Source organism: Pezoporus flaviventris, unplaced genomic scaffold, assembly GCF_033815535.1.
Source record: "Pezoporus flaviventris isolate CSIRO_AGI_PZ_B2104156 unplaced genomic scaffold, CSIRO_AGI_Pfla_v1 ptg000327l, whole genome shotgun sequence".
Lineage (NCBI taxonomy): Eukaryota > Metazoa > Chordata > Aves > Psittaciformes > Psittacidae > Pezoporus > Pezoporus flaviventris.
In genome coordinates, this window is record NW_026892874.1 from 82,910 (window position 1) to 107,987 (window position 25,078).

At 59.0% G+C, this 25,078-nt stretch overlaps 2 protein-coding genes and 1 long non-coding RNA gene across 3 annotated transcripts in view; 1 reads left to right on the forward strand and 2 right to left on the reverse strand.

Annotated features, from left to right (window-relative positions):
• Positions 1-16,292, forward strand: part of C3 (complement C3) — a 30,381-nt gene extending 14,089 nt beyond the window's left edge. The window contains exons 14-40 of the mRNA XM_061443297.1: positions 21-182; positions 269-398; positions 551-622; positions 1,536-1,736; positions 2,918-3,077; positions 3,300-3,385; positions 4,417-4,556; positions 4,656-4,868; positions 5,682-5,748; positions 6,065-6,151; positions 6,230-6,433; positions 6,665-6,740; positions 6,812-6,971; positions 7,114-7,209; positions 7,329-7,479; positions 8,225-8,388; positions 9,137-9,295; positions 10,619-10,769; positions 10,849-10,900; positions 11,057-11,144; positions 11,330-11,419; positions 12,446-12,551; positions 12,772-12,861; positions 13,615-13,701; positions 14,193-14,276; positions 15,183-15,318; positions 16,088-16,292. Of these exons, the coding sequence (XP_061299281.1) occupies positions 21-182; positions 269-398; positions 551-622; positions 1,536-1,736; positions 2,918-3,077; positions 3,300-3,385; positions 4,417-4,556; positions 4,656-4,868; positions 5,682-5,748; positions 6,065-6,151; positions 6,230-6,433; positions 6,665-6,740; positions 6,812-6,971; positions 7,114-7,209; positions 7,329-7,479; positions 8,225-8,388; positions 9,137-9,295; positions 10,619-10,769; positions 10,849-10,900; positions 11,057-11,144; positions 11,330-11,419; positions 12,446-12,551; positions 12,772-12,861; positions 13,615-13,701; positions 14,193-14,276; positions 15,183-15,318; positions 16,088-16,229 (3,354 nt within the window). The 3' untranslated portion in view covers positions 16,230-16,292. The remainder of the gene's footprint in view (positions 1-20; positions 183-268; positions 399-550; positions 623-1,535; positions 1,737-2,917; positions 3,078-3,299; positions 3,386-4,416; positions 4,557-4,655; positions 4,869-5,681; positions 5,749-6,064; positions 6,152-6,229; positions 6,434-6,664; positions 6,741-6,811; positions 6,972-7,113; positions 7,210-7,328; positions 7,480-8,224; positions 8,389-9,136; positions 9,296-10,618; positions 10,770-10,848; positions 10,901-11,056; positions 11,145-11,329; positions 11,420-12,445; positions 12,552-12,771; positions 12,862-13,614; positions 13,702-14,192; positions 14,277-15,182; positions 15,319-16,087) is intronic.
• LOC133263511 (uncharacterized) lies at positions 4,875-6,058 on the reverse strand. The gene is made up of 3 exons (XR_009741505.1): positions 5,654-6,058; positions 5,290-5,603; positions 4,875-5,081 (listed from the first exon to the last, which is right to left on the reverse strand). It is a non-coding gene; the product is annotated as an uncharacterized LOC133263511 (long non-coding RNA).
• Positions 16,293-19,577: 3,285 nt separating the features above from the next.
• LOC133263503 (uncharacterized) lies at positions 19,578-22,866 on the reverse strand. The gene is made up of 3 exons (XM_061443288.1): positions 22,524-22,866; positions 21,565-21,598; positions 19,578-20,044 (listed from the first exon to the last, which is right to left on the reverse strand). The coding sequence occupies exons 1-3, from the start codon at positions 22,734-22,736 to the stop codon at positions 19,578-19,580; spliced, it is 714 nt and encodes a 237-aa protein (XP_061299272.1). The 5' UTR covers positions 22,737-22,866.
• Positions 22,867-25,078: the final 2,212 nt, after the last annotated feature.

The following is a 25,078-nucleotide window of genomic DNA, read 5'->3' on the forward strand; positions in this document are numbered from 1 at the left end:
AAGCCCCACGTCCTCTGCAGCTGGTGGTGAAGGGAGCGACGGAAGCTGACAACCGGGTGCATGAACCGGGGACACCCATGAGGCTCCGCATCGAGGGCGACCACAACGCGTACGTGGGCCTGGTGGCCGTGGACAAGGGCGTCTTCGTCCTCAGCAAGAAGAACAAACTCACCCAGTCCAAGGTGGGGGCCCAGGTCGCCATCCCCATTGTGCGTCCCCCACCCCACGATGGGCTTTGGAGGTCAGGGTTGTCCCCTGGTGGCCACAGGTTTGGGACACGGTGGAGAAGAGCGACATCGGCTGCACGCCGGGCAGCGGGAGGGACAACGTGGGGGTCTTCGCCGATGCTGGTCTCAGCTTGGTCACCAACGTGAAGATCTCGACACCGCAGCGAGGGGGTAGGGATGGGACAACCTTGGGGGTGACCCCTTGGGTGGGGGGGTGGGGTGGTATCCAAAGGAGGGGTGCCGTGAACCAACAGCTTTGGGGTGGGACAACGGAGGTCCAGGGTTGGGGACGGGGTCCTGAGCTGTGTCCCCTCTGTCCCCAGAGGTGAAGTGTCCCCAACCTGCACAACGCAAGCGTCGCTCCGTGCAGCTCATTGAGTACAAGGGCACCAAGGGTAGGTGGCACTGGGAGCATCCCATGGCCCCAAGGGGCACCAGGGCCCATGTCCCAGTCAATACCAGTGTCCCATGTCCATCCCATGACACCTATCCCAGTACCAGAGTCCCATGTCCATCCCATGGCACCTATCCCAGTACCAGTGTCCCATGTCCATCCCATGACACCTATCCCAGTACCAGAGTCCCATGTCCATCCCATGGTACCTATCCCAACACCAGTGTCCCATGTCCATCCCATGGCACCTATCCCAGTACCAGTGTCCCATGTCCTTGAAGGACATCACAATGTCCCTGGAAATACCACAACATCCCATGCCCCATGGAACACCAGTGTCCCATATCCCAAAGGACACCATCGTGCCCCATGTCCCTGGTGACCCCACAGCATCCCACATCCCAAAGGACACCCCTGTGTCCCATGTCCCTGATGACCCCACAGCATCCCGCATCTCAAAGGACACCAATGTGTCCCATGTCCCTGGTGACCCCACAGCATCCCACATCCCAAAGGACACCCCTATGTCCCATGTCACTGGTGACCCCACAGCATCCCCCATCCCAAAGGACGCCCCTGTGTCCCATGGCCCTGGTGACCCCACAGCATCCCACATCCCAAAGGACACCAATGTGTCCCATGTCCCTGATGACCCCACAGCATCCCACATCCCAAAGGACACCATTGCACCCCATGTCCCTGGTGACCCCACAGCATCCCACAATCCCAAAGGACACCAATGTGTCCCATGTCCCTGGTGACCCCACAGCACCCCACATCCCAAAGGACACCATTGCACCCCATGTCCCCGCTGACCCCACAGCACCCCACATCCCAAAGGACACCACCGCGCCCCATGGCCCTGGTGATGGGCTCTGGGGCTGGGTACCAGCTGGGTCCCTTGGTGCCGGCAGCGGCCGAGTACAAGGACAAGGCCCTGCGCAAGTGCTGTGAGGACGGGATGAAGGAGAACCCCATGGAGCACAGCTGCGAGCATCGCTCCACCTACATCCAGGACGGGGACGCTTGTGTCCAGGCCTTCCTCGACTGCTGCACCCACATCAGGACCATCCGCAACCAGAAGCAGCGCCTGCTCCAGCTCCAGCTGGCCCGAAGCAAGTGATGGGACATGGAGGGGTTCGGGGGGGGGGGGGGGGGAGCTTCAGTGATGCTTGGGGGATGCTTGGGTGAACCTCAGGTGATGCTTGTGCCACCCTTGGGTGATGCTTGGGTGATGCTCAAGTGATGCTTGTGCCTCCATTGGGTGATGCTCAAATGGTGCTTGGGTGATGCTCAGGTGATGCTTGTGCCACCCTTGGGTGATGCTCAAATGGTGCTTGGGTGATGCTCAGGTGATGCTTGTGCCACCCTTGGGTGATGCTCAAATGGTGCTTGGGTGATGCTCAGGTGATGCTTGTGCCACCCTTGGGTGATGCTCAAATGGTGCTTGGGTGATGCTCAAGTGATGCTTGTGCCACCCTTCAGTGATGCTCAAATGATGCTTGTGCCACCCTTGGGTGATGCTTGGGTGATGCTCAGGTGATGCTTGTGCCACCCTTGGGTGATGCTTGTTTGATGTTTGTGCCACCATTGGGTGATGCTTGGGTGATGCTTGGATGATGCTTGTGCCACCCTTGGGTGATGCTTAGGTGATGCTTGTGTCACCATTGGGTGATGCTTGGGTGATGCTCAAATGATGTTTGTGCCATGCTGAAGTGATGCTTGGGTGATGTTTGGGTGATGCTCAGGTGATGCTTGTGCCTCCATTGGGTGATGCTTGGGTGATGCTTGGGTGATGCTCAGGTGATGCTTGTGCCACGCTCAAGTGATGCTTGTGCCACCCTTGGGTGATGCTTAGGTGATGCTTGTGTCACCATTGGGTGATGCTTGGGTGATGTTCAAATGATGCTTGTGCCATGCTGAAGTGATGCTTGGGTGATGCTTGGGTGATGTTCAAATGATGCTTGGGTAAACCTCAGGTGATGCTTGTGCCACCCTTGGGTGATGCTTGGGTGATGCTCAAGTGATGCTTGTGCCACCCTTGGGTGATGCTTAGGTGAACCTCAAGTGATGCTTGGGTGAGCCTCAAATGATGCTTGTGCCTCCATTGGGTGATGCTTGTGCTATCCTTGGGTGATGTTTGGGTGAACCTCAAGTGATGCTTGTGCCACCCTTGGGCGATGCTCAGGTGATGCTTGTGCCTCCATTGGGCGATGCTTGGCTGATGGCCACCCATCTCTTGGCCATCACTTGGCTGGTGCTTGGCTGATGCTGGGGTGAACGTGGCTTTGCCCAGGGCACGGGGTCCTGAGGGTACGGTCCAGAGGCCCCGTTTCCCCCCCAGGCGAGGTGGACGATGGCTTCCTGGCCGACGAGGACATCACCTCCCGGAGCCTCTTCCCCGAGAGCTGGTTGTGGCAGGAGGAGCCGCTGACGGAGCAGCCCAATGAGCTGGGGTGAGTCCCAGCCCCATGGTCCATGTGGGGCCATAACACCAGGACCCCCCCCCCAGAGCCCCCACAGAGGCTGCTTCTGACCCCATGGTGCTGCCTTGGTCCAGCTCAGGGCCCATCTCCAACCCCTGGTCCAGCTTTGGGACCAGCTTGGTGGCCCCTTCCACCTCCTTAGCTTGCCTTGGGGAGCGTTATGACCCCCTTGGCCATTCCCATCCTCTCCAGGATCTCCACAAAGACTCTCCCTGTCTACCTGAAGGACTCCATCACCACATGGGAGGTCCTGGCTGTCAGCATCTCCAAGAACAAGGGTAGGTGATGGAGGATTCCCTGGGGAGCTAAGGAATATCCCAGTCCTCAGGGATGGTTCCTGGGACTTGAAGGGACCCCTGAAGCCTGGTGGGCTTCCTTGGGGTTTGAGGGATGTCCAAGACCTTAAGAAGGTGCCCTGGAGCTTGGGGGCATCCATCAAAGCTTGGGGGCATTCCCTGGGACTTGAGGGATCTTCTAAGTCTTAGAAGGACTCCATTGGACTTGAAGGATCTCCTAAGCCTTGGGAGGACTCAATGGGACTTGAGGGATCTCCTAAGCCTTGGGAGGACTCCACGAGACTTGGGAGGACTCCACGAGACTTGTGAGGCCTCAATGGGACTTGAAGGATCTCCTAAGCCTTGGGAGGACTCAATGGGACTTGAGGGATCTCCTAAGCCTTGGGAGGACTCCACGAGACTTGGGAGGACTCCACGAGACTTGTGAGGCCTCAATGGGACTTGAAGGATCTCCTAAGCCTTGGGAGGACTCAATGGGACTTGAGGAATCTCCTAAGCCTTGGGAGGACTCCACGAGACTTGGGAGGCCTCAATGGGACTTGAAGGGTCTCCTAAGCTTTGGGAGGACTCCATGGGCATTGGGAGGACTCCATGGGATTTGAGGAATCTCCATGGACCTTGGGAGGACTCCATTGGACTTGAAGGGTCTCCTAAGCTTTGGGAGGACTCCATGGGCACAGGGAGGACTCCATTGGACTTGAAGGATCTCCTAAGCCTTGGGAGGACTCTGTGGGACTTGAGGGATCTCCTAAGCCTTGGAATGACTCCACTGGACTTCAAGGATCGGAGGACTCCATGGGTATTGGGAGGACTCAATGGGACTTGAAGGATCCCCTAAGTCTTGGAAGGACTCCATGGGCTTTGGGAGGACCCCATTGGACTTGAAGGCTCTCCTAAGTTTTGGGAGGACTCCATGGGCCTTGGGAGGACTCAATGGGACCTGAAGGAGCTCCTAACCCTTAGCGATGCTCCTGAGCCCCCCACAAGCCTGACTCAATGCGCTCACCCCCTAGGGCTGTGCGTGGCCGACCCCTATGAGATCACGGTGATGAAGGAGTTCTTCATGGACCTGCGCCTGCCCTACTCGGTGGTGAGGAACGAGCAGGTGGAGATCCGCGCCATCCTCTACAACTATTGGACACACAAGATCACGGTAGGAAAAGGAGACCCAAGCCGTGGGGACCACGGGGCGGGGTGAGGGGTGTCCATGGTCACCTCAACCCCATTGAGCACCATCTCCTGGGGCCCATAGGTGCGCGTGGAGCTGATGTACAACCCAGCGCTGTGCAGCGCCTCCACCACCAAGCAGCGCTACCAGCAGGTCCTCAGCCTGGAGCCCCAGTCCTCATGGGCTGTGCCCTTCGTCATCGTGCCCATGGAGCTGGGGCTCCATGAGGTCGAGGTGAAGGCGGCCGTGCAGGGCCGCTTCGTGGCCGATGGTGTCAAGAAGAAGCTCAAAGTGGTGGTGAGTGGCCTCCCCATGGTGCTGTCACCGTCACTGAGATGCTCCCAGCACAGAGCCCTGTGTCCCCATGGGGCTGGTACCCAGGGATGAAGGATGCTGCCCACCAAGGATGCTCAAGTGGGGCTTTTCTAGTTTGGAGCATGAGATAAGGCTGCTGGTTTCTACTGGGGCAACAGGGAGAGGTTGGGAAGAAGGATCCAAACCCAACCCAACCTTGAGCATTGGGATCTCCTGGAGATGGGAAAGGGGGACCCAAACCCAACCTTTAGCATTGGGGTCTTCTGGAGATGGGAAAGGGGACTCAAACCCAACCCAACCTTTAGCATTGGGATCTCCTGGAGATGGGAAAGGGGGACCCAAACCCAACCTTTAGCATTGGGGTCTTCTGGAGATGGGAAAGGGGACTCAAACCCAACCCAACCTTTAGCATTGGGATCTCCTGGAGATGGGAAAGGGGGACCCAAACCCAACCCAACCTTTAGCATTGGGATCTCCTGGAGATGGGAAAGGGGGACCCAAACCCAACCTTTAGCATTGGGGTCTTCTGGAGATGGGAAAGGGGACTCAAACCCAACCCAACCTTTAGCATTGGGATCTCCTGGAGATGGGAAAGGGGGACCCAACCCCAACCTTGAGCATTGGAATCTCTTGGACATGGGAAAGGGGAACCTAAACCCAACTTTTAACATTGGAATCTCCTGGAGATGACAAAGAGGGACCCAAACCCAACCCAACCTTTAGCATTGGGATCTCCTGGAGATGGGAAAGGGGGACCCAAACCCAACCTTTAGCACTGGACTCTCACCTCTGCAGCCCGAAGGGATGAGAGTGGAGAAGACAGTGAAGATAATCGAGCTGGACCCGAAGAAGAAGGGAGTCGGTGAGTCCCCCATCTGGTCTTGGGGATGTCTCAGCCCCACAGGGATGTTCCACTGAGGGAAAGGTCTGGGGCATCTATGGGGCAAAAGAAGTCCCATTGTGGGGATAAGGGAGGTCCTACTATGGGTCTGTGGGGCCAAGGGACATCCTACTTGGAGCTGAGGCATCTCAATGAAGAAGGGACATCCTGATGTGGCTCTGTAGCATCTTGAGCACCAAGGGACATCCTGCGGCAGATGTGGGGCAGGGCTGGCTCAACCTTATGGTGTGGGGAGGGGACATGATTTGGGGTCACCCACCTCCATCCTGCCCCACAGATGGGGTGCAGGAGGAAAGGGTGAAGGCTGCCAACCTCTCCGACATCGTCCCCAACACCGAGTCGGAGACCAAAGTCAGCATCCAAGGTGAGCCCAAGGGAAGGGGCACATGTGGGGCCAAGGCCTTGGGATCCTCCTGGCTTCACATCTCCCCTTCTTGTCCAGGCAACCCCGTGTCCATCATGGTGGAGAAAGCCCTGGATGGGGAGAAGCTGAAGCATCTCATCGTGACACCCTCGGGCTGTGGGGAGCAGAACATGATCGGGATGACCCCCACTGTCATTGCCACCCATTACTTGGACAGCACATTGCAATGGGAGAGCCTCGGTGTCGACCGCCGCGCTGATGCCATCAACTTGATCAAGAAGGGTAAGAGCATCCCCCAAAGGATGGGGGGGGGGAGCATTTCCTGGGTTCCTCTCTTGGGGTGCCAAATGTCCCCATCACCCAAGGTGCTGAAGGAGCTTTGAAGGAGCTCTTGGGTGCAAGCAGGTTGGGGATCTCTTATTGGAAGGCCTGGAATGGGCTCCAGGAATGGGTTGGGGGCCTGAAGCTTGGCTGGGTGCTCCTTGAGGTGCCCAACCACCACCTCCTCCCCAGGTTACACCCAACAGCTCGCGTTCCGGAAGCCTGACAGCTCCTATGCGGCCTTCAAGAACCGTCCATCGAGCACTTGGTGAGGTCCTGCGGCCACCGTGAGTCTGGGTGACAGGGTTGGACGTGGCGCTGAGGTTCTCCTGTCCCCAGGTTGACTGCCTACGTGGCCAAAGTCTTTGCCATGGCCATCAAGCTGGTAGACATCGAGCACGAGGTGGTCTGTGGTGCGGTGAAGTGGCTCATCCTGAACAGGCAGAAACCAGACGGGATCTTCCAAGAAGATGCTCCTGTCATCCATAAGGAGATGGTGGTAACGGGGGGGGAGGATACGAGCCCTGTTGGCTGATGGAACGGGAAGGATGATGTTGGGTGATGGGGATGAGGATTCGGCGGCCAGAGCTTGGTGTGGAAGACCACGACGCTGAGGTCTTCCTTCTCCATCTCTCACACAGGGAGGTTACCAGGGTGCCGAGCCCGAGGTGTCGCTCACAGCCTTTGTCCTCATCGCATTGGAAGAGGCCCGGGACATCTGCAAGGCCCACGTCAACGTGAGTGAGCCCATATGGGGATGGAGAGGGGACGCAACAAGGGACAAGCGCCTCAAGACGAGGGGCTCAGCCTTCATGGCAGCCACCCGAGAATCCAAACTTGCCTCCTTTCTGCCCAGAGCTTGGATAAAGGCATCTCCAAAGCTGCTGAATACCTGGCCCGGAGGTACCAGTCGTTGTCCCGGCCCTACACGGTGGCCCTGAGCTCCTACGCCTTGGCCTTGACAGGGAAGCTCAAGAGCGAGAAGGTTCTCATGAAGTTCTCCAAAGGTGATGTCCGATTGGATGGAGGGGGAATTATGGGTTAGCAGGGAGCTGTGGTCAATGGCTCGATGGCCAAGTGGAGATTGAGGGGTCGGTGCTGGGCTCAGCATCGCTGTTGGGGACATGGGCACGGTTGTGGTGGCACTGAGCTGGAGGGGTGGGATGGGATCCAGAGGGACCTGGAAAGGTGGGAACCTCATGGAGATCAATGGGACCAAGGGCAAGGTCCTTGCCCATGGGTTGGGATGGTCCCAAGGGAGGCACGGACTGGATGGAGGAGCCTGAGAAGGCCTTGCGGGTGTTGGGTGAGGAGATGCTCAACAGGACCCAGGCAACCATAGAGTGGGTGCAGGTCCAAGGAGGGGATCCTGCCCCTCTGCTCTGCTTGGTGAGACCCCACTTGGGTGCTGCACCCAGCTCTGGTGTCCTCGACATAAGGAGGACATGGAGGGACCTTCCTCAGGGATGGGACAAGGGGTGATGGGTTCCAACAGAAACAGGGGAAGTTGGGGTTGGAGATGAAGGAATTCTTCACTATGAGGGTAGTGGGACACTGGGTTGGGTTGAACGGAGGTTTGGAGGAACCATCCCTATTCAAGGCCAGGCTGGACAGGGCTGGGAGCATCCTGCCCTAGTGGAAGGTGATTGGCCCTGGATGAGCTTTAAGCTCCCTTCCAGCCCAACCCATCCCCTTCTATGGTGTGGGGAGTACCCATCCCTAGAGGGTGCTGAGGGACCGATGTCACCCCAGAGGGCAACCGGTGGGAGGAGCGCAACGCCTTCACCTACAACATTGAGGGCACCTCCTATGCTCTGTTGGCCCTGCTGAGGATGGAGAAGCCGGAGCTGACGGGGCCGGTGGCCCGGTGGCTGGCCCAGCAGAACTACTTTGGAGGTGGCTACGGATCCACCCAGGTGGGCTACGGACCCCCCTGGCACCCATGGGTGCTGCGCTGGCACCCGCTGCCACGGGGATGGGGGCATGGAGAGAGGGTTTGAGTGCTGAAGGGGTCGCCAATGGCCACGGGGATTCCAGGGACTTGGAATGTGTCATGGGGGACACATCTGGTGCTATGGGATTCGAAAGGCATTGAGGGGTGACTCGGGGCTTGGGGGCCACCTTATGGCCCTTGGGATCCCCCATGTCCCTGGGGAACGCTTCTGGTCCTATGGGAACCGAAAGGCATTGGGGTGCCACTTAGGTCTTGGGGGTCACCATATGGTCCTTGGGATCCCACTGTCCTTGGGGAACACTCTTGATCCTATGGGGCCCTAAAGGCATTGGGAGAACTCCTGGGGCTTGGGGGGGTCACCTCAGGGCCCTTGGGGAATACCCCAGCTGCTATGGGAACCTAAAGGCATTGGGGGTGCTCTTAGAGCTTAGGGGGTCACCTCAGGGCTCTTGGGACCCCCTATATCCTTGAGGAACACCCTTGTTCCCATGGGATCTCAAGTGCTTTAGAAACCCCACGAGCCCTGTCCCTGGGGCCACCTCCAGCTCCTGTGGACCCTCATGGTCTCATCCTGTCCTGGAGGTTCCCCCTGCCCCATAACACCTCCAAGGGCACGTTCCAAGTGCTTGGGGGTCACCCTGAGCTCAGGGCCACCACAGGGATGCTCCAGGCGATGTCCCCAAGCCCTGGTGACACCGGTGTCCCTGCAGGCCACCATACTGGTGTTCCAAGCCTTGGCCCAGTACCAGGTGGCATCACCCCGGGAGCTCAACCTGGACCTGGACGTGTCGGTGCTGCTGCCCCGGCGCGCCAACGCCATCACCTACCGCATCGAGAACCTCAACGCGCTGGTGGCCCGCTCCGCAGAGGTACCGGGGGGGCCATGGCAGTGGCCATGGGGTGGCCCTGTCCCCTCTGTGTCGCTTCATGTCCCCTCTCTATGGCCTATGGGGACGTTCCAAGGCTTGGGATGTCCCTGCCATGTGTCTCCATGTCCCCTTGTCTTGCTGGGGCCTGGAATGGCCCTTGTCCCCTCCATGTCCTCCAATGTCCATCCCTCCATCACATCATGCAACGCTCTTGTCCCCTCCATGTCTTCTAATGTCCATCCCTCCATCACATCATGCAACGCTCTTGTCCTCTCCATGTCCTCCAATGTCCATCCCTCCATTGCATCATGCAACGCTCTTGTCCTCTCCATGGCCTTCAATGTCCATCCCTCCATCGCATCATGCAACGCTCTTGTCCTCTCCATGTCCTCCAATGTCCATCCCTCCATTGCATCATGCAACGCTCTTGTCCTCTCCATGGCCTTCAATGTCCATCCCTCCATCGCATCATGCAACGCTCTTGTCCTCTCCATGTCCTCCAATGTCCATCCCTCCATTGCATCATGCAACGCTCTTGTCCCCTCCATGTCTTCTAATGTCCATCCCTCCATCACATCATGCAACGCTCTTGTCCTCTCCATGTCCTCCAATGTCCATCCCTCCATTGCATCATGCAACGCTCTTGTCCTCTCCATGGCCTTCAATGTCCATCCCTCCATCGCATCATGCAACGCTCTTGTCCTCTCCATGTCCTCCAATGTCCATCCCTCCATTGCATCATGCAACGCTCTTGTCCTCTCCATGGCCTTCAATGTCCATCCCTCCATCACATCATGCAATGCTCTTGTCCTCTCCATGTCCTTCAATGTCCATCCCTCCATCACATCATGCAATGCTCTTGTCCTCTCCATGTCCTTCAATGCCCATCCCTCCATCACATCATGCAATGCTCTTGTCCTCTCCATGTCCTCCAACATCCATTCCTCCATCACATCATGCAACGCTCTTGTCCTCTCCATGTCATTCAACGTCCATCCCTCCATTGCATCATGCAACGCTGTTGGTCTCTCCATGTCCTTCAAAGTCCATCCCTCCATCACATCATGCAACGCTCTTGTCCTCTCCATGTCCTCCAACGTCCATCCCTCCATCGCATCATGCAACGCTCTTGTCCTCTCCTTTTCCTTCAATGTCCATCCCTCCATCACATCATGCAATGCTCTTGTCCTCTCCATGTCCTCCAACGTCCATCCCTCCATCGCATCATGCAGTGCTGTTGTCCCCTCCATGTCCTTCACTGTCCCATCCCTCCATGTCCCTCCCAGTGTCCCTGCCCCATCTCAATGGCCTGTCTCCCCATAGACCAAGTTTAATGAGGACTTCACAGTGAAGGCTGAGGGCACGGGCAAGGGGACCATGACCGTGGTGACCATCTACAACGCCATCGTCCCCGAGAAGGACAACAAGTGTGACAGCTTTGACCTGCGGGTGCAAGTGGAGGACGTGAAGACGGGTGAGTCCCCCACATGTCCCCCCTATGTCCCCACTCTGTGTGTGCCCCCTTCAATGTCCCCTCATTGTCCCCATGGCAGGCAAGGAACGGGAGGGTGCGATCCGCTCCATCAAGATCACCATCTGCACCAGGTAGGACCGTGGGCAGATATCAGGGATGCTGGGGATAGGGATGGAAATGGGGATGGTGGGGATAACCCCGCAGGGATTCTTGGGAATAGGAACATGAAGGATGGAGGGTCTGGGGACAACAGGACAAGGCGGGTGGCCTCAGCCCTGTCCTCATAGGTACCTGGATAACGTGGATGCCACCATGTCCATCCTTGACGTCTCCATGCTCACAGGCTTCTTGCCTGATGTCCAGGACCTGAAGAGGGTGAGTGTGATCCATGGGGACACATGAGGGGGACCCAGGACCTTGCATCTTTGTCCCACTGTGTCCCCACATGTCCCTGTGTGTCCCATGTGGCCAATGTCACCGTGTTCCACTGTGTCCCTCCATCCCTGTATCCTGATGGATGGCCCCATGTGTCCTGCATGTCACCATGGCCCTGTCCCCAGCTCACCGATGGGGTGGACAGGTACATCTCCAAGTTTGAGATCGACCAAGCGCAGTCGGACCGCAGCAATGTCGTCATCTACCTCGACAAGGTGGGGACATGGGGGACATGGGGATGGGGATGTGATGGGACTGGGATGGGGATGTGATGGGACTGGGATGGGGATGTGATGGGACAGGGATGGGGATGTGATGGGATAGGGATAAGGATGTGACGGGACAGGGATGAGGATGTGATAGGATGGGGATAAGGATGTGATGGCATAGGGATAAGGATGTGATGGGATAGGGATAAGGATGTGATGGCACAGGGATGGGGATGTGATGGGACAGGAATGGGGATGTGACGGGACAGGGATGAGGATGTGATGGGATAGGGACAAGGATGTGATGGGGCAGGGATGAGGATGTGATGGGATAGGGATAAGGATGTGATGGGACAGGGATGGGGATGTGATGGGACAGGGATAAGGATGTGATGGGATAGGGATAAGGATGTGATGGGGCAGGGATGAGGATGTGATGGGATAGGGATAAGGATGTGATGGGACAGGGATGGGGATGTGATGGGACAGGGATAAGGATGTGATGGGATAGGGATAAGGATGTGATGGGACAGGGATGAGGATGTGATGGGATAGGGATAAGGATGTGATGGGACAGGGATGGGGATGTGATGGGACAGGGATAAGGATGTGATGGGATAGGGATAAGGATGTGATGGGACAGGGATGGGGATGTGATGGGACAGGGATAAGGATGTGATGGGATGGGGATAAGGACGTGATGGGGCAGAGATAAGGCTGTGATGGGACAGGGATAAGGTTGTGATAGGACAAGAATACGGATATGATGGGAGAGGGGTGGGTACAAGGACAAGGATGGGCATAGAATGGAGTTGGGGACATGGGCAGGGATGAGATGGGAGCAAGGATGAGGCTGAAGCTGGGGACAGGGATGGGGATGCAGGTGGGGTTGGGGACATGGATAGAGGCTGGATATAGGAGTGAAGCTGGGGCCATAGATGGGAACAGGAAAGGGTCTCAGGGGTGGGGACAAGGCCAGGATGGTCTCAATGCTGGGGACAGGGGTGCTGAGGGCCACCACTGTGCCCCCAGATCTCACACAAGGCCGAGGAGTGCTTCTCCTTCAAGGCCCACCAGCAGTTCAAGGTGGGCCTGATCCAGCCCGCAGCCGTTACCGTCTACAGCTACTACAAGATCGGTGGGTGCCATGTGCCCCGGTGCCACCCTTGGGTCCCCTCTTGTCCCTTTGTCCCACCCTTGGGTCCCCTCTTGTCCCTTTGTCCCATCCTTGGGTCCCCTCTTGTCCCTTTGTCCCACCACATCCCTTTGCTGACCCTCACCTTCCACATGTCACTGCTCTGTCCCCATGGCTCCCACTGTGTCCCCCCTTATCCCCCCATGTCCCCATGTCCCAGCAGATGACCGCTGCACCCGGTTCTACCACCCGGATAAGGAAGGTGGAAAACTGAGCAAGATCTGCTACAAGGATGTGTGCCGCTGCGCCGAAGGTGAGGTGGGGACATGGGGACATGGGGACACACTAGGTCAGCACCCCTACCATGATGGGACATGTCATGGCCATGATAAGACACGGCATAGTGGAGGGTGGGACATCATGGTGGTGATGGGACGCGGCATTGTGGATGATGGGATGTCATGGTTGTGATGGGACACATCCTTGTGGATGATGGGATGTCATGGACACATCATTGTGGATGGTGGGATGTCATGGTGGTGATGGGACACATCACTGTGGATGATGGGATGTCATGGACACATCGTTGTGGATGATGGGATGTCATGGTGGTGATGGGACACATCATTGTGGATGATGGGATGTCATGGTGGTGATGGGACACATCATTGTGGATGATGGGATGTCATGGTGGTGATGGGACACATCATTGTGGATGATGGGATGTCATGGTTGTGATGGGACACGTCATTGTGGATGATGGGATGTCATGGTGGTGATGGGACACATCATTGTGGATGATGGGATGTCATGGTGGTGATGGGACACATCATTGTGGATGATGGGATGTCATGGTCATGAAGGGACACATCACTGTGGATGGTGGGATTTCATGGTGGTGATGGGACACATCATTGTGGATGATGGGATGTCATGGTGGTGATGGGACGCATCATTGTGGATGATGGGATGTGTGATGACTGTGATGGAGCCATGTCCCTGCCATGGTGGGACGTGTCACTGTCACAACAGACCTTGTCATGGCCCTGTCCCCATGTCCCTGCAGAGAACTGCTTCAAGCGGAAGGACGATGAGGTCCCCATGACCGTCAACCAGCGCATTGAGCGCGCCTGCGAGCCGGGAGTTGACTATGGTGGGACATGGGAGACAAGGGGGACATGGGGACATGGTGGGACATGGGGGACATGGGGAACATGGGGGACATGGGGACATGGGGGACATGGGGAACATGGGGACATGGGGGACATGGGGGACATGGGGAACATGGGGACATGGGGGACATGCGGGACATGGGGGATCTGGGGACATGGGGGACATGGGTACATGGTGGGACATGGGGGACATGGTGGGACATGTGGGACATGGGGACATGGGGGCATGGGGGACATGGGGGACACAGGGAAATGGGTCACAGGGGCATATGAGGGGACATAGGTGTGGATGGGGCCATGAAGGGCCATTGAAGAGCACAAGGAGCAGGGAGAGATGGGAGGGGACATGAAGGGACAAGGACAGGTGGGGATGTAGAGGGTGGAAAGGTGTGGACATGGGGACCCCCAAGTGCAGTGGGGCCACCCTGGTGACTTCTGGGGCTGGGGCTGACACAGTGATGTCCATCCCCAGTGTACAAGGTGAAGCTGGTGGCAATGGAGGAGACGCCATCCCATGACAACTACATCATGACCATCCTCTCCGTCATCAAGATGGGTACGAGCACCCCAGGGTGGGGGGACAAGGCCACCCTGAGGGACATGGGAGGGGTCACCTGGGGCTGGGGACATGAGTTGGGTGGGTGTCACCCAATGGCACTGAAGGCACCCGTTGGGAAGGGGCATCCAGTTGCATTGGTGTTACTCAAGGGTGCTGGGGACACCCATTGGGCAGGGACACCCAGTTGCATTGGTGTTACTCAAGGGTGCTGGGGACACCCATTGGGCAGGGACACCCAGTCGGGTTGGTGTCACTCAAGGGTGCTGGGGACACCCAGTTGAGTTGGCATTACCCAATGACATTGGGGACACCCATTGGAAAGGGCCACCCAGTTGGGTTGGTGTCACCCAAGGGTGCTGGGGACACCCAGTTGCGTTGGCATCACCCAGTGGTGCTGGGGACACCCATTGGGAAGGGACATCCAGTTGGGTTGGTGTCACTCGATGGTGCTGGGGACATCCAGTTGGGTTGGCATCACCCAGTGGTGCTGGGGACACCCATTGGGAAGGGACATCCAGTTGGGTTGGTGTCACCCAATGGCGCTGGGGACACCCAGATGGGTTGGCATCACCCAGTGGCACTGGGAACACCCATTGGAAAGGGACATCCAGTTGGGTTGGTGTCACCCAATGGCATTGGGGGCACCCATTAGGGAGGGACACCCAGTTGGGTTGGTGTCATCCACTAGCACTGGGGACATCCAGAGGAGTTGGTGTCACCCAATGGCCCTGGGGACACCCAGTTGGGTTGGTGACATCCAAGGGCGCTGGAGGGATCTGGTGTCAGCCATGGCTGGTGATGCCACCAATGGGTGCCCCATTGTGGACCCCACTGAAGTGGGTGCCCCTGCTGTGCTGGGGGGGTGTGTGGAGGTGACGTGCACCCTGTGTTCTATGGGGACAGGCACCGATGAGGACCCAGCAAGAAGCAACCGGACCTTCGTGAGCCACCGGCAGTGCCGCGATGCTCTGAAGCTCCAGCTGGGTCAGGACTACCTGCTCTGGGGGCTGGCCACCGACATGTGGGTCACTGGCAACCGGTAAGGACGTGGGGACATGGACAGGGGGTCCTGGGGGCACGGGAACATCGTGGGCCGTGGGGTGACATGGGGAGGTTTGGAGACACGTGGTCATGGTGACACATGGGGGACATGGGGGGCAGGGGTAGATATGGCCATGGTGACAGTGGATATGGGACATGGGGGACATGGGGCATGGGGGACATGGGGCATGGGGGACATGGGGAGGTTTGGAGACGTGGTCATGGTGACACTCGACATGGGACATGGGGGACATGGGACATGGAGGACATAGGGGACATGGGTGTCATGGTAGGTTTGGAGACACATGGCCATGGTGACACTCGACATGGGACATGGGGGACATGGAACATGGAGGACATAGGGGACATGGGTGTCATGGTAGGTTTGGAGACACGTGGCCATGGTGACACTAGATATGGGACATGGGGGACATGGGACACATGGGACATGGGACATGGGTCATGGGTAGGTTTGGAGACACGTGGCCATGGTGACACTAGATATGGGACATGGGGGACATGGGGGACATGGGACACATGGGACATGGGATATAGGGGACACGGGACATGGGTGTCATGAGTAGATATGGAGACAGGCAGCCATGGGGACAGTGACACCCAAGCATTCCCCCTCCCCAAAGCTGAGATTCTCCAGTGTCTCGTACAGGGTTGTGCACCCCCATTGCCCATCCCTTGTGTCGTCCCCCCCCCCAACGAGGTGCCACCTCCTTCTCACCATGTCCCCCTTGATGTCCCCTTGCCTCCAGCTTCTCCTACCTCATCGGCAAGGACACGTGGCTGGAGGCCTGGCCCTCGGAGGCGGCGTGCCAGGAGCCCGACCTACAAGCCCTATGCCAGGACTTCGTGGAGTTTGCGGAGGCCATGACCATGTTTGGGTGCCCCTCGTGAGCACCCATGGGTGCTCCCTACCCTCCTGCCCCTTGGTTTTGTGTTAAAAAGGTCCTTTCTGATCGCCTGGCTCTGGATCTGCGTTGGGTCGTGGGGCCACCAGAGGGGACAATAGGGTGGTGAGGTCTTCAGGGTGGTCACGGGGGCTTTGTAGGGGGCAACAGGACACCATAGGGGATGATGGGATCATGGGGACACCGTAGGGGTTGTGGAGATTCCATAGGAGATGATGAAACTGGGGAGATTCCATAGGGAATGATGGGATTATGTGGTCACCATAGGGGTGATGGGGACTCCATATGGGATGATGGGGTCAGCATAGGGGTGATGGGGACACCATAGGGGATGGTGGGATGATGGGGACACCATAGGGGTGATGGCGACTCCATATGGGATGACGGGATCATGGGGTCACCATAGGGGTGATGGGGACTCCATATGGGATAATGGGATGATGGGGACACCATAGGGGTGATGGAGACTCCATATGGGATGATGGGATCATGGGGTCACCATAGGGGTGATGGGGACTCCATATGGGATGATGGGGTCACCATAGGGGTGATGGCGGCTCCATATGGGATAATGGGATGATGGGGACACCATAGGGATGATGGGGACACCATAGGAGCTGATGGGATCATGGGGACACCATAGGGGCTGTGGGGACCCCATAGGGGATGATGGGATCATGGGGTCACCATAGGCATTGTGGAGACTCCATAGGTGATGATGGCACCATGGGGACACCATAAGGAATGATGGGATCATGGGGACACCATAGGGGTGACGGGGACCCACAGGTCATGGGGACCTCATAGGGAGCGATGGGTTTCCATAGGTGACCACACACCTGGTGCACAGCCCCTGGTGCGCGATGGGGCACGCCTGAGGCACAGGACTGAAGGCTGGTGGGGATTCTCCAGCGGCTCGTATAGGGTTGTGCACGGGGTCACGATGCCCTGGACCCTCCAGACCCCAACCCAGAGGCTTGGGTCCCTCACTGGAAGCCTGTGGAGACCCCTTTGCCCACCCTCAAAGGCCTCAAGCCTGGAGAGCAGTGGGTATTCTCCAGTGGCTTGTATAGGGCTGTGAACAGGGGTGATGGGGGGGGGGGGGTTAGGCAGGGGAGGCCAGGATGCATCCCCCCCCCCAAGTTGAGGGTTGGAATTGAATGAAAGGGGGGGCCACAAGGGGCAAATCTGGGGGTGTTAAGGGCAAATTGGGGTGCCCTGGGGCAGTTTGGGGGGGTCAGGGGTAGATTTGGGGATGCTGGGGCAAACCTATGGGTCTGGATGGGTCAAAATGGGGGTGCAGCGGCTATCTGGGGGGGGGGTGGGTGAGGGCCAACCCAGCCCCTCCCCATTCCCCAGCGCCCTTTGCGCTCAGGAGCAGAGATTCTCTGCTGGCTGCTATGAGGTTGTGCACCCACCACCCCCCCCCCCCCAAACTTCCGGTTGGGGGGGGGTGAATGCAGGGTTGGGGGGGGGGGGGTGTTGGGACCCATATGTGACCCCCCCCATCCCCTCCCCCTTGTTCTTGTTTCCTGCTGCTGAGGCCGGATGAGGCCACGGGGGGGGGGAGGGGAGGGGAGGGGAAATGGGTGGGACCAAAGGGGGGGGTTGGGGTGCATATACATGTATATATGCATTGGCACATGTATGTGCATGCAGACATGTGTGGGTTCGTACACATGCGTATGGGAGCATAAATAACTTTATTAATCAATAAATAATTGTCATTAATAAATTAAGGTCTTAATTTAAGGGGGGGGAAGGGATCCCCCCCCAGGCCTGCTGGGGGGGGGGGGTGGTGGGAACCTGCAGGGACCCCACTTGTCTGCTCCCCAATGGCCCCACCATGGGGGGCTCAGAGGTCTCCATGTGGCCAGCATCAGGGTCCCCCCAAATGGCCACCATGGGGGTGTCCAAGGTCCATTGGTGTCCCCAACCTCTGGGGTCACCAGCACCATGGGTCCAAGCATGGGGGTCAGCAATGGGCCTTGGTGTCCCTTGGTGTCCCCAGGTCTCTGGTCATGGGGGTCAGCAATGCCCATTGATGTCCATTGATGTCCCTCAATCTTTGGTCATGGGGGTCGGCAATGCCCATTGATGTCTATTGGTGTCCATGGATGTCCACTGAGGTCCATTGAGGTCAGCGATGTCCATTGATGGATGTCCGTTGAGGTCAGCGATGCCCATGGGTGTCCATTGATGTCCATGGATATCCATTGAGGTCCATTGAGGTCAGCGATGTCCACTGGTGTCCATTGGTGTCCATTGATATCCATGGATATCCATTGAGGTCCATTGAGGTCAGCGATGTCCATTGATGTCCATTGGTGGATGTCCATTGAGGTCAACGATGTCCATTGATGTCCACTGATGAATGTCCATTGAGGTCAATGATGTCCATTTATGTCCATTGATGGATGTCCATTGAAGTCAGTGGTGTCCACTGAGGTCAGCGATGTCCATTGATGTCCATTGATGTCCCCAGGTTTCTGGCCAAGGGGTTTACCAATGTCCATTGATGTCCATTGGTGTTCATTGACGTCCATTGAGGTCAGTGATGTCCATTGATGTCCATTGGTGTCAGCTGAGGTCAGTGATGTCCATTGATGTCCATTAGTGTCCCCAGGTCTCTGGCCATGGGGGTTACCAATGTCCATTGATGTCCATTGATGTCCATTGGTGTCCCCAGGTCTCTGGCCATGGGGGTTACCAATGTCCATTGATGTCCATTGATGTCCATTGATGTCCATTGATGTCCATTGATGTCCATTGATGTCCCCAGGTCTCTGGCCATGGGGGTTACCAATGTCCATTGATGTCCATTGATATCCATTGATGTCCATTGATGTCCATTGATGTCCCCAGGTCTCTGGCCATGGGGGTTACCAATGTCCATTGATGTCCATTGATGTCCATTGATGTCCATTGATGTCCATTGATGTCCCCAGGTCTCTGGCCATGGGGGTTAACAATGTCCAGTGATGTCCACTGATGTCCACTGATATCCATTGATGTCCATTGATGTCCATTGATGTCCATTGATGTCCATTGATGTCCCCAGGTCTCTGGCCATGGGGGTTACCAATGTCCATTGATGTCCACTGATGTCCACTGATACCCATTGATGTCCATTGATATCCATTGATGTCCATTGATGTCCATTGATGTCCATTGATGTCCCCAGGTCTCTGGCCATGGGGGTTACCAATGTCCATTGATGTCCATTGATGTCCATTGGTGTCCATTGATGTCCATTGATGTCCCCAGGTCTCTGGCCATGGGGGTTACCAATGTCCATTGATGTCCATTGATGTCCCCACCTCCAGCCACACCCTCAACCCATGGCCCCCTCCAACGCCCCCCTGCCCGCACCGCCGTCCCCCGCGATGCGCAGCAGCCCCACAAAGTTCCCCTCTCGCTCATCCTGTGCCAGCTGCCACCCAGCCCCGGCCCCGTCCCCCCCCGGGGCCCCGACCAGCGCCAGGCTCAGCCGTTCCCCGGCTCGGAGCCTCCGCACGGCCTGGACCAGAGCCGAGCGCACGGGGCCGGGGCCATCGCGCAGCGCCACGGGCACGGCGAGCAGCGGGCGCGGGGCCCCGGAGCGGAGGAGCTGGAGGGTGACGGTGCCCGGGGGACAGGCTGGGGCGGTGCAGGTGAGGGCGAGCTGCCCATAGAGCAGGTAGAGCCCGGCCGTGGTCACCCGCAGCACCCCGGCCGTGGCTTGAACGTCGCCGCTGAGGAAGACGCCGCTGATGCCGTGCTCGTAGCGCCAGAGAGGGGAGGATGGCGGCGATAGGGAGCCTGCGGGGGGAGAGGGAGAGGGGTGCTGAGGGGTGGGGAGATGGGTGCTGTTGCTCTCCCGGGTGCACCCACGGCGCCGCAGCTCAGACAGGGGGGTGGGAGAAAGGGAGCACAGGGATGGAGGATGCTCTGTGACACCCTGGGGACTACAGGGATGGAGGATGCTCTGTGACACCCAGGGGACCACAGGGATGGAGGATGCTCTGCGACACCCAGGGGACCAGAGGGATGAAGGATGCTCTGTAATACCCTGGGTACCACAGGGATGGAGGATGCTCCATGACGCCCTGGGGACCACAGGGACAGAGGATTCTCTGTAACACCATGGGTACTACAGGGATGGAGGATGCTCCGTGACATCCTGGGGACCACAGGGATGGAGGATGCTCCATGACATCCTGAGGACTGCAGGGATGGAGGATGCTCCGTGACACCCTGGGGACCACAGGGATGGAGGACGCTCCATGACACCCTGGGGACCACAGGGACAGAGGATGCTCTGTAACACCCTGGGTAACACAGGGATGAAGGATGCTCCATGACACCCTGGGGACCACAGGGACAGAGGATGCTCCATGACACCCAGGGGACCACAGGGATAGAGGATGCTCCATGACACCCAGGGGACACAGGGACAGAGGATGCTCCGTGACCCCCATGGGACCCTGTGACACCCCAGGGGCACTCAATGACACCCTGGGGACCACAGGGATGGAAGATGCTCCATGACACCCTAGGGACCACAAGGACAGAGGATGCTCCATGACACCTTGGGTACCACAGGGACGGATGATGCTCCATGACACCCGGGGGACCACAGGGATGGAGGATGCTCCGTGACACCCTGGGGACCAGAGGGATGGAGGATGCTCCATGACACCCTAGGGACCACAGGGACGGATGATGCTCCATGACACCCTGGGTACAAGGATGGTGGATGCTCCGTGACACCCTGGGTACCACAGGGACAGATGATGCTCCATGACACCCTGGGTACAAGGATGGAGGATGCTCCATGACACCCTAGGGACCACAGGGACGGATGATGCTCCATGACACCCTGGGTACAAGGATGGAGGATGCCCCATGACACCCTAGGGACCACAGGGACAGATGATGCTCCATGACACCCTGGGTACAAGGATGGAGGATGCTCCATGACACCCTGGGTACCACAGGGACGGATGATGCTCCATGACACTCTGGGTACCACAAGGATGGAGGATGCTCCGTGACATCATGGGTACCACAGGGACGGAGGATGCTCCATGACACCCAGGGTACCAAAAGGACAAAGGATGCTCCATGACACCCTGGGGACCCTGTGACACCATGGCTGCCCTGTGACATGTCCGGATGCTGCAGGCCTTGGGGTGATGTTTCCATTGTGAGGGCGGAAGGAGGAACCCAGAGGAGGGTTTTCGAGATGACTGAGCCGCCCACCTAAGGAAGGGCCTGTCCCCACCTCCCTTGTCCCCACAGAGAGCCCCTCGTGGTGGCCTCAGGCCTTGGGGACTTACCAGCACTCAGCAGCATGTGGGCAGCTGTGGCAGCCTGAGGAGAGAAAGGAAACGAGTGTCAGGAAGCACCCAAAGCGTCCTTGTCCCCAGTGTGTCCCTCGGGGAAGGGGAACTTGGCGTAGTATTGGGATGTGGGGACTTTCCAGCATCCCTCCGGGTACTCTGGGGGGTCCTCAAGCAAGGGGGTGAGCCCTGGATATGGGGGATTTCGTGTGTTTGGGGGTGGGAAACTGAGGCAGGGGGAAGGATTGGGGGTCTCCAAGAGCCAGGCAGGGGGTGGATACCCTGGTCAGCAGGGAGGGAGGGAAGGATGGAGGGAGGGATGGATGAGGGATGGAGGGATGATGGATGGATGGATGGATGGATGGATGGATGGATGGATGGATGGATGAGGGATGATGGATGGATGGAGGGATGGAGGGATGAAGAGATGGAGGGAGGGCTGAAGGGATGGATGGAGGGATGGATGGATGAAGGGATGATGGATGGATGGATGAAGGGATGGATGAAGGGATGGATGGATGAAGGAATGGATGGATGAAGGAATGGATGGATGAAGGGATGGATGGATGGATGAAGGGATGATGGATGTACACCACCAGGATGTGCAACCTGGATGGACATTGGAGGAACAGAGACAGCCGGAAGGACGGGAAGGATGGAGGGAGGAAGTGAGGGATGGATGGGTGACTGATGATGGATGGAGGGATGGTTGATGGATGGATGAATGGATGGACGGACACCACCAGGATGTGCAACCTGAGTGGACACTGGAGGTAAAGACACCCAGAAGGATGGGAAGGGGCAGCTGGGATGGACAGACAACTGGATGGACACCCGGAGGGATGGACAGACACCCAGATGGATGCTCGGACAAGCGGACACAGACGGACACCAGGGCAGACACTCGGACACTGGGACAGAGGGACTCGGGGGTTGGGGGGGGCACGGACACGGACCTGCGGCGGGGTCCCCCACTGGAGCATCCCCCAATGGAGCATCCCCAGGAGGGCAGCGGCCGCTGCGGCGGCTCCGAGAGCGGCGGCTCCGAGCGCGGCGAGAACCGGGAAGAGGCGGCGGCGGCGGCTCCGGTCCCGGTCCCGGTCCCGGTCCCAATCGCGGTCGTGGCCGGGAGGCAGCGGAAGGGACTCGGGATCGGCGATCGGCGGCATCGCAGCAGGGAGCGAGCGGCGGAGCCGCCTCTTAAAGGGACCGGAGCGGGGAGGGACCGGGGCTGGGACCGGAGGTGGGGACCGGAGGTGGGGACCAGCGGCCTCGGGGGCGGGGGGAGCCCGGCCGGGACACGGGATGGGATGGGATGGGATGGGATAGGATGGGGGGGGGGAATCCAGTCCGAGTGACGTCACCTCCCCCCTTCCCCAAAGGGGATTTCGCCTCCTTCGGTCGCTTCCTGCTCCCGGAGGGGGGACATCGGGAATGGGAAGGGGATGGGGGGGGGACGGGAAATGACACAAGCAACGGGGGGGGGAAACACCCCCCTATGGGAGAACCCCCCATTGAGAACATCCGCCCCCCCCCATAGAGAACACAGCCACTATGGGAGAACCCCCATTGAGAACATACCCCCCGCCACTGGAAGCACCCCCCTATAGGAGACCCCCCCGCATTGAAAACACCCCCCCCCCCCCCATGAGAAACACCCCCTATGGGAGAACCCCCATTGAGAACATTCCCCTCCCATAGAGAGCACCCCCCTATAGGAGACCCCCCCCCATTGAAAACACCCCCCACGGGAAACACCCCCCTTTGGGAGAACCCCCACTGAGAACATTCCCCCCTATTGAGACACCCCCCCCCCCCCCCGCCACTTGAAGCACCCCCCTATAGGAGACCCCCCCCATTGAAAACACTCCCCCCCCCATGAGAAACACCCCCCTATGGGAGAACCCCCATTGAGAACATTCCCCCCCCATTGAGAACCCCCCCCATTGAAAACACCCACCCCCCCCCCATGGGAAACACCCCCCTATGGGAGAACCCCCCCCCATTGAAAACACACCCCCCCCCCCCCCCATGGGAGAACCCCCATTGAGAACAACCCCACCCCATGGGAAACACCCCCCTATGGGAGACACCCCCCCCCTCCATTAGGAACACCCCCATATGGGAGCCCCCCACATGGAGAACACCCCCCCTATGGGAAGCACCCCCCTATGGGAGACCCCCCCATTGAGAACACCCCCCCCAAGGGAAAACCCCCCCCTGTGGGAAATCCTCCCATAGAAGACCCCCCCCCCCAGGAAGACCCCAGCCATGGGACCCCCCCTCCCCAAGACACCCCCCAAGTGCCCCCCACCCCCATAAGCCCCCTATGGAAACCCCATCGAAATGGGACCCTCATCGATGCCCCCCCCCCCCCCCCAAGACCCCCCCCTAATTCCAATGGGGTTCCCCCTATAAGTGACCCCCCCTCCCCGTAACACCCCCCCCCCTCCAACGGGGGAACCCCCCCCCCCCCCATTGGGGAGTTCTCTGTCAGGCCCCACCCCTCCCTGCCATGACCCCGCCCCCTTTAGCCCCGCCCCCTTCCGTGCACCCCCAAGGTCACAGGAGGCCACGCCCCCTCCCCTCTATTGAACCAATCAGCGCTCTCGCGGGGTTGACGCCAATGGGGGGGGGGGGGGGGGAGGTGCCGGAAGACTGAGTCATGTGACTCCGTGCGCTCGGTGCTGGGCAGGGGGGGAGGGGAAGGGATGGGGGGAGGGACGCGGGAACAGCTGGGGGGGAGGGAGGGGGGGAGCGGTCATGGGCGGGGCTTAAAGGGAGTGGGCGGGGTTACGGAGTGGGCGGGGCCTCGGAGCTTCCGGGCAGGGCAGGTTGGTGCGGGGTGAAGGGGGGGGGGAGCGTGGGAACCGGGGGGGATTGGGGGGGGGGGCGAGGGACACCCATGGGGGGGGGGGGGGTGTCTCGAATGGGGGGGACCAAGGGACACCCGTTGGGGGGGGGGTATGGAACGGGGGGTGTCCCGAAGGGGGGGGGGGGCGTGGGTTGGGGTGTCCCCATGGGGGGGGGCATGGGAACGGGAGGTCTTAAGGGGGGGGGGGGCCGTGGGATGGGGTGTCCCCATGGGGGGGGGCATGGGAACGGGAGGTCTTAAGGGGGGGGGGGGCCGTGGGATGGGGTGTCCCCATGGGGGGGGGGGGGGCATGGGAACGGGTGGTCTTAAGGGGAGGGGGGCGTGGGATGGGGTGTCCCCATGGGGGGGGTCATGGGAACCGGGGGTCTTAAGGGGGGGTGCCGTTGGATGGGGTATCCCCATGGGGGGGGGGGCATGGGAACGGGGGGGTCTTAAGGGGAGGGGGGTGTGGGATGGGGTGTCCCCATGGGGGGGGTCATGGGAACCAGGGGGTCTTAAAGGGGGTGACCGAGGGACACCCGTGGGGGGTCATGGGAAGGGGGGGGTCTTAAAGGGGGACACACCAAGGGTCACCCATGGGGGCCGTAGGATGGGGTATCCCCATCCGGGGGGGTATTAATGGAGGGGGGGACACTC

Bases quoted from the DNA above. Each gene is read 5' to 3' on its own strand.
- LOC133263503 (XM_061443288.1), bottom strand. From the start codon at position 22,736: ATGCCGCCGATCGCCGATCCCGAGTCCCTTCCGCTGCCTCCCGGCCAC. The intron at 21,599-22,523 runs GTCCGTGTCCGT...TTCTCTCCTCAG, and splicing joins AGTGGGGGACCCCGCCGCAG to GCTGCCACAGCTGCCCACAT. The intron at 20,045-21,564 runs GTAAGTCCCCAA...CTCCCCCCGCAG, and splicing joins CCACATGCTGCTGAGTGCTG to GCTCCCTATCGCCGCCATCC.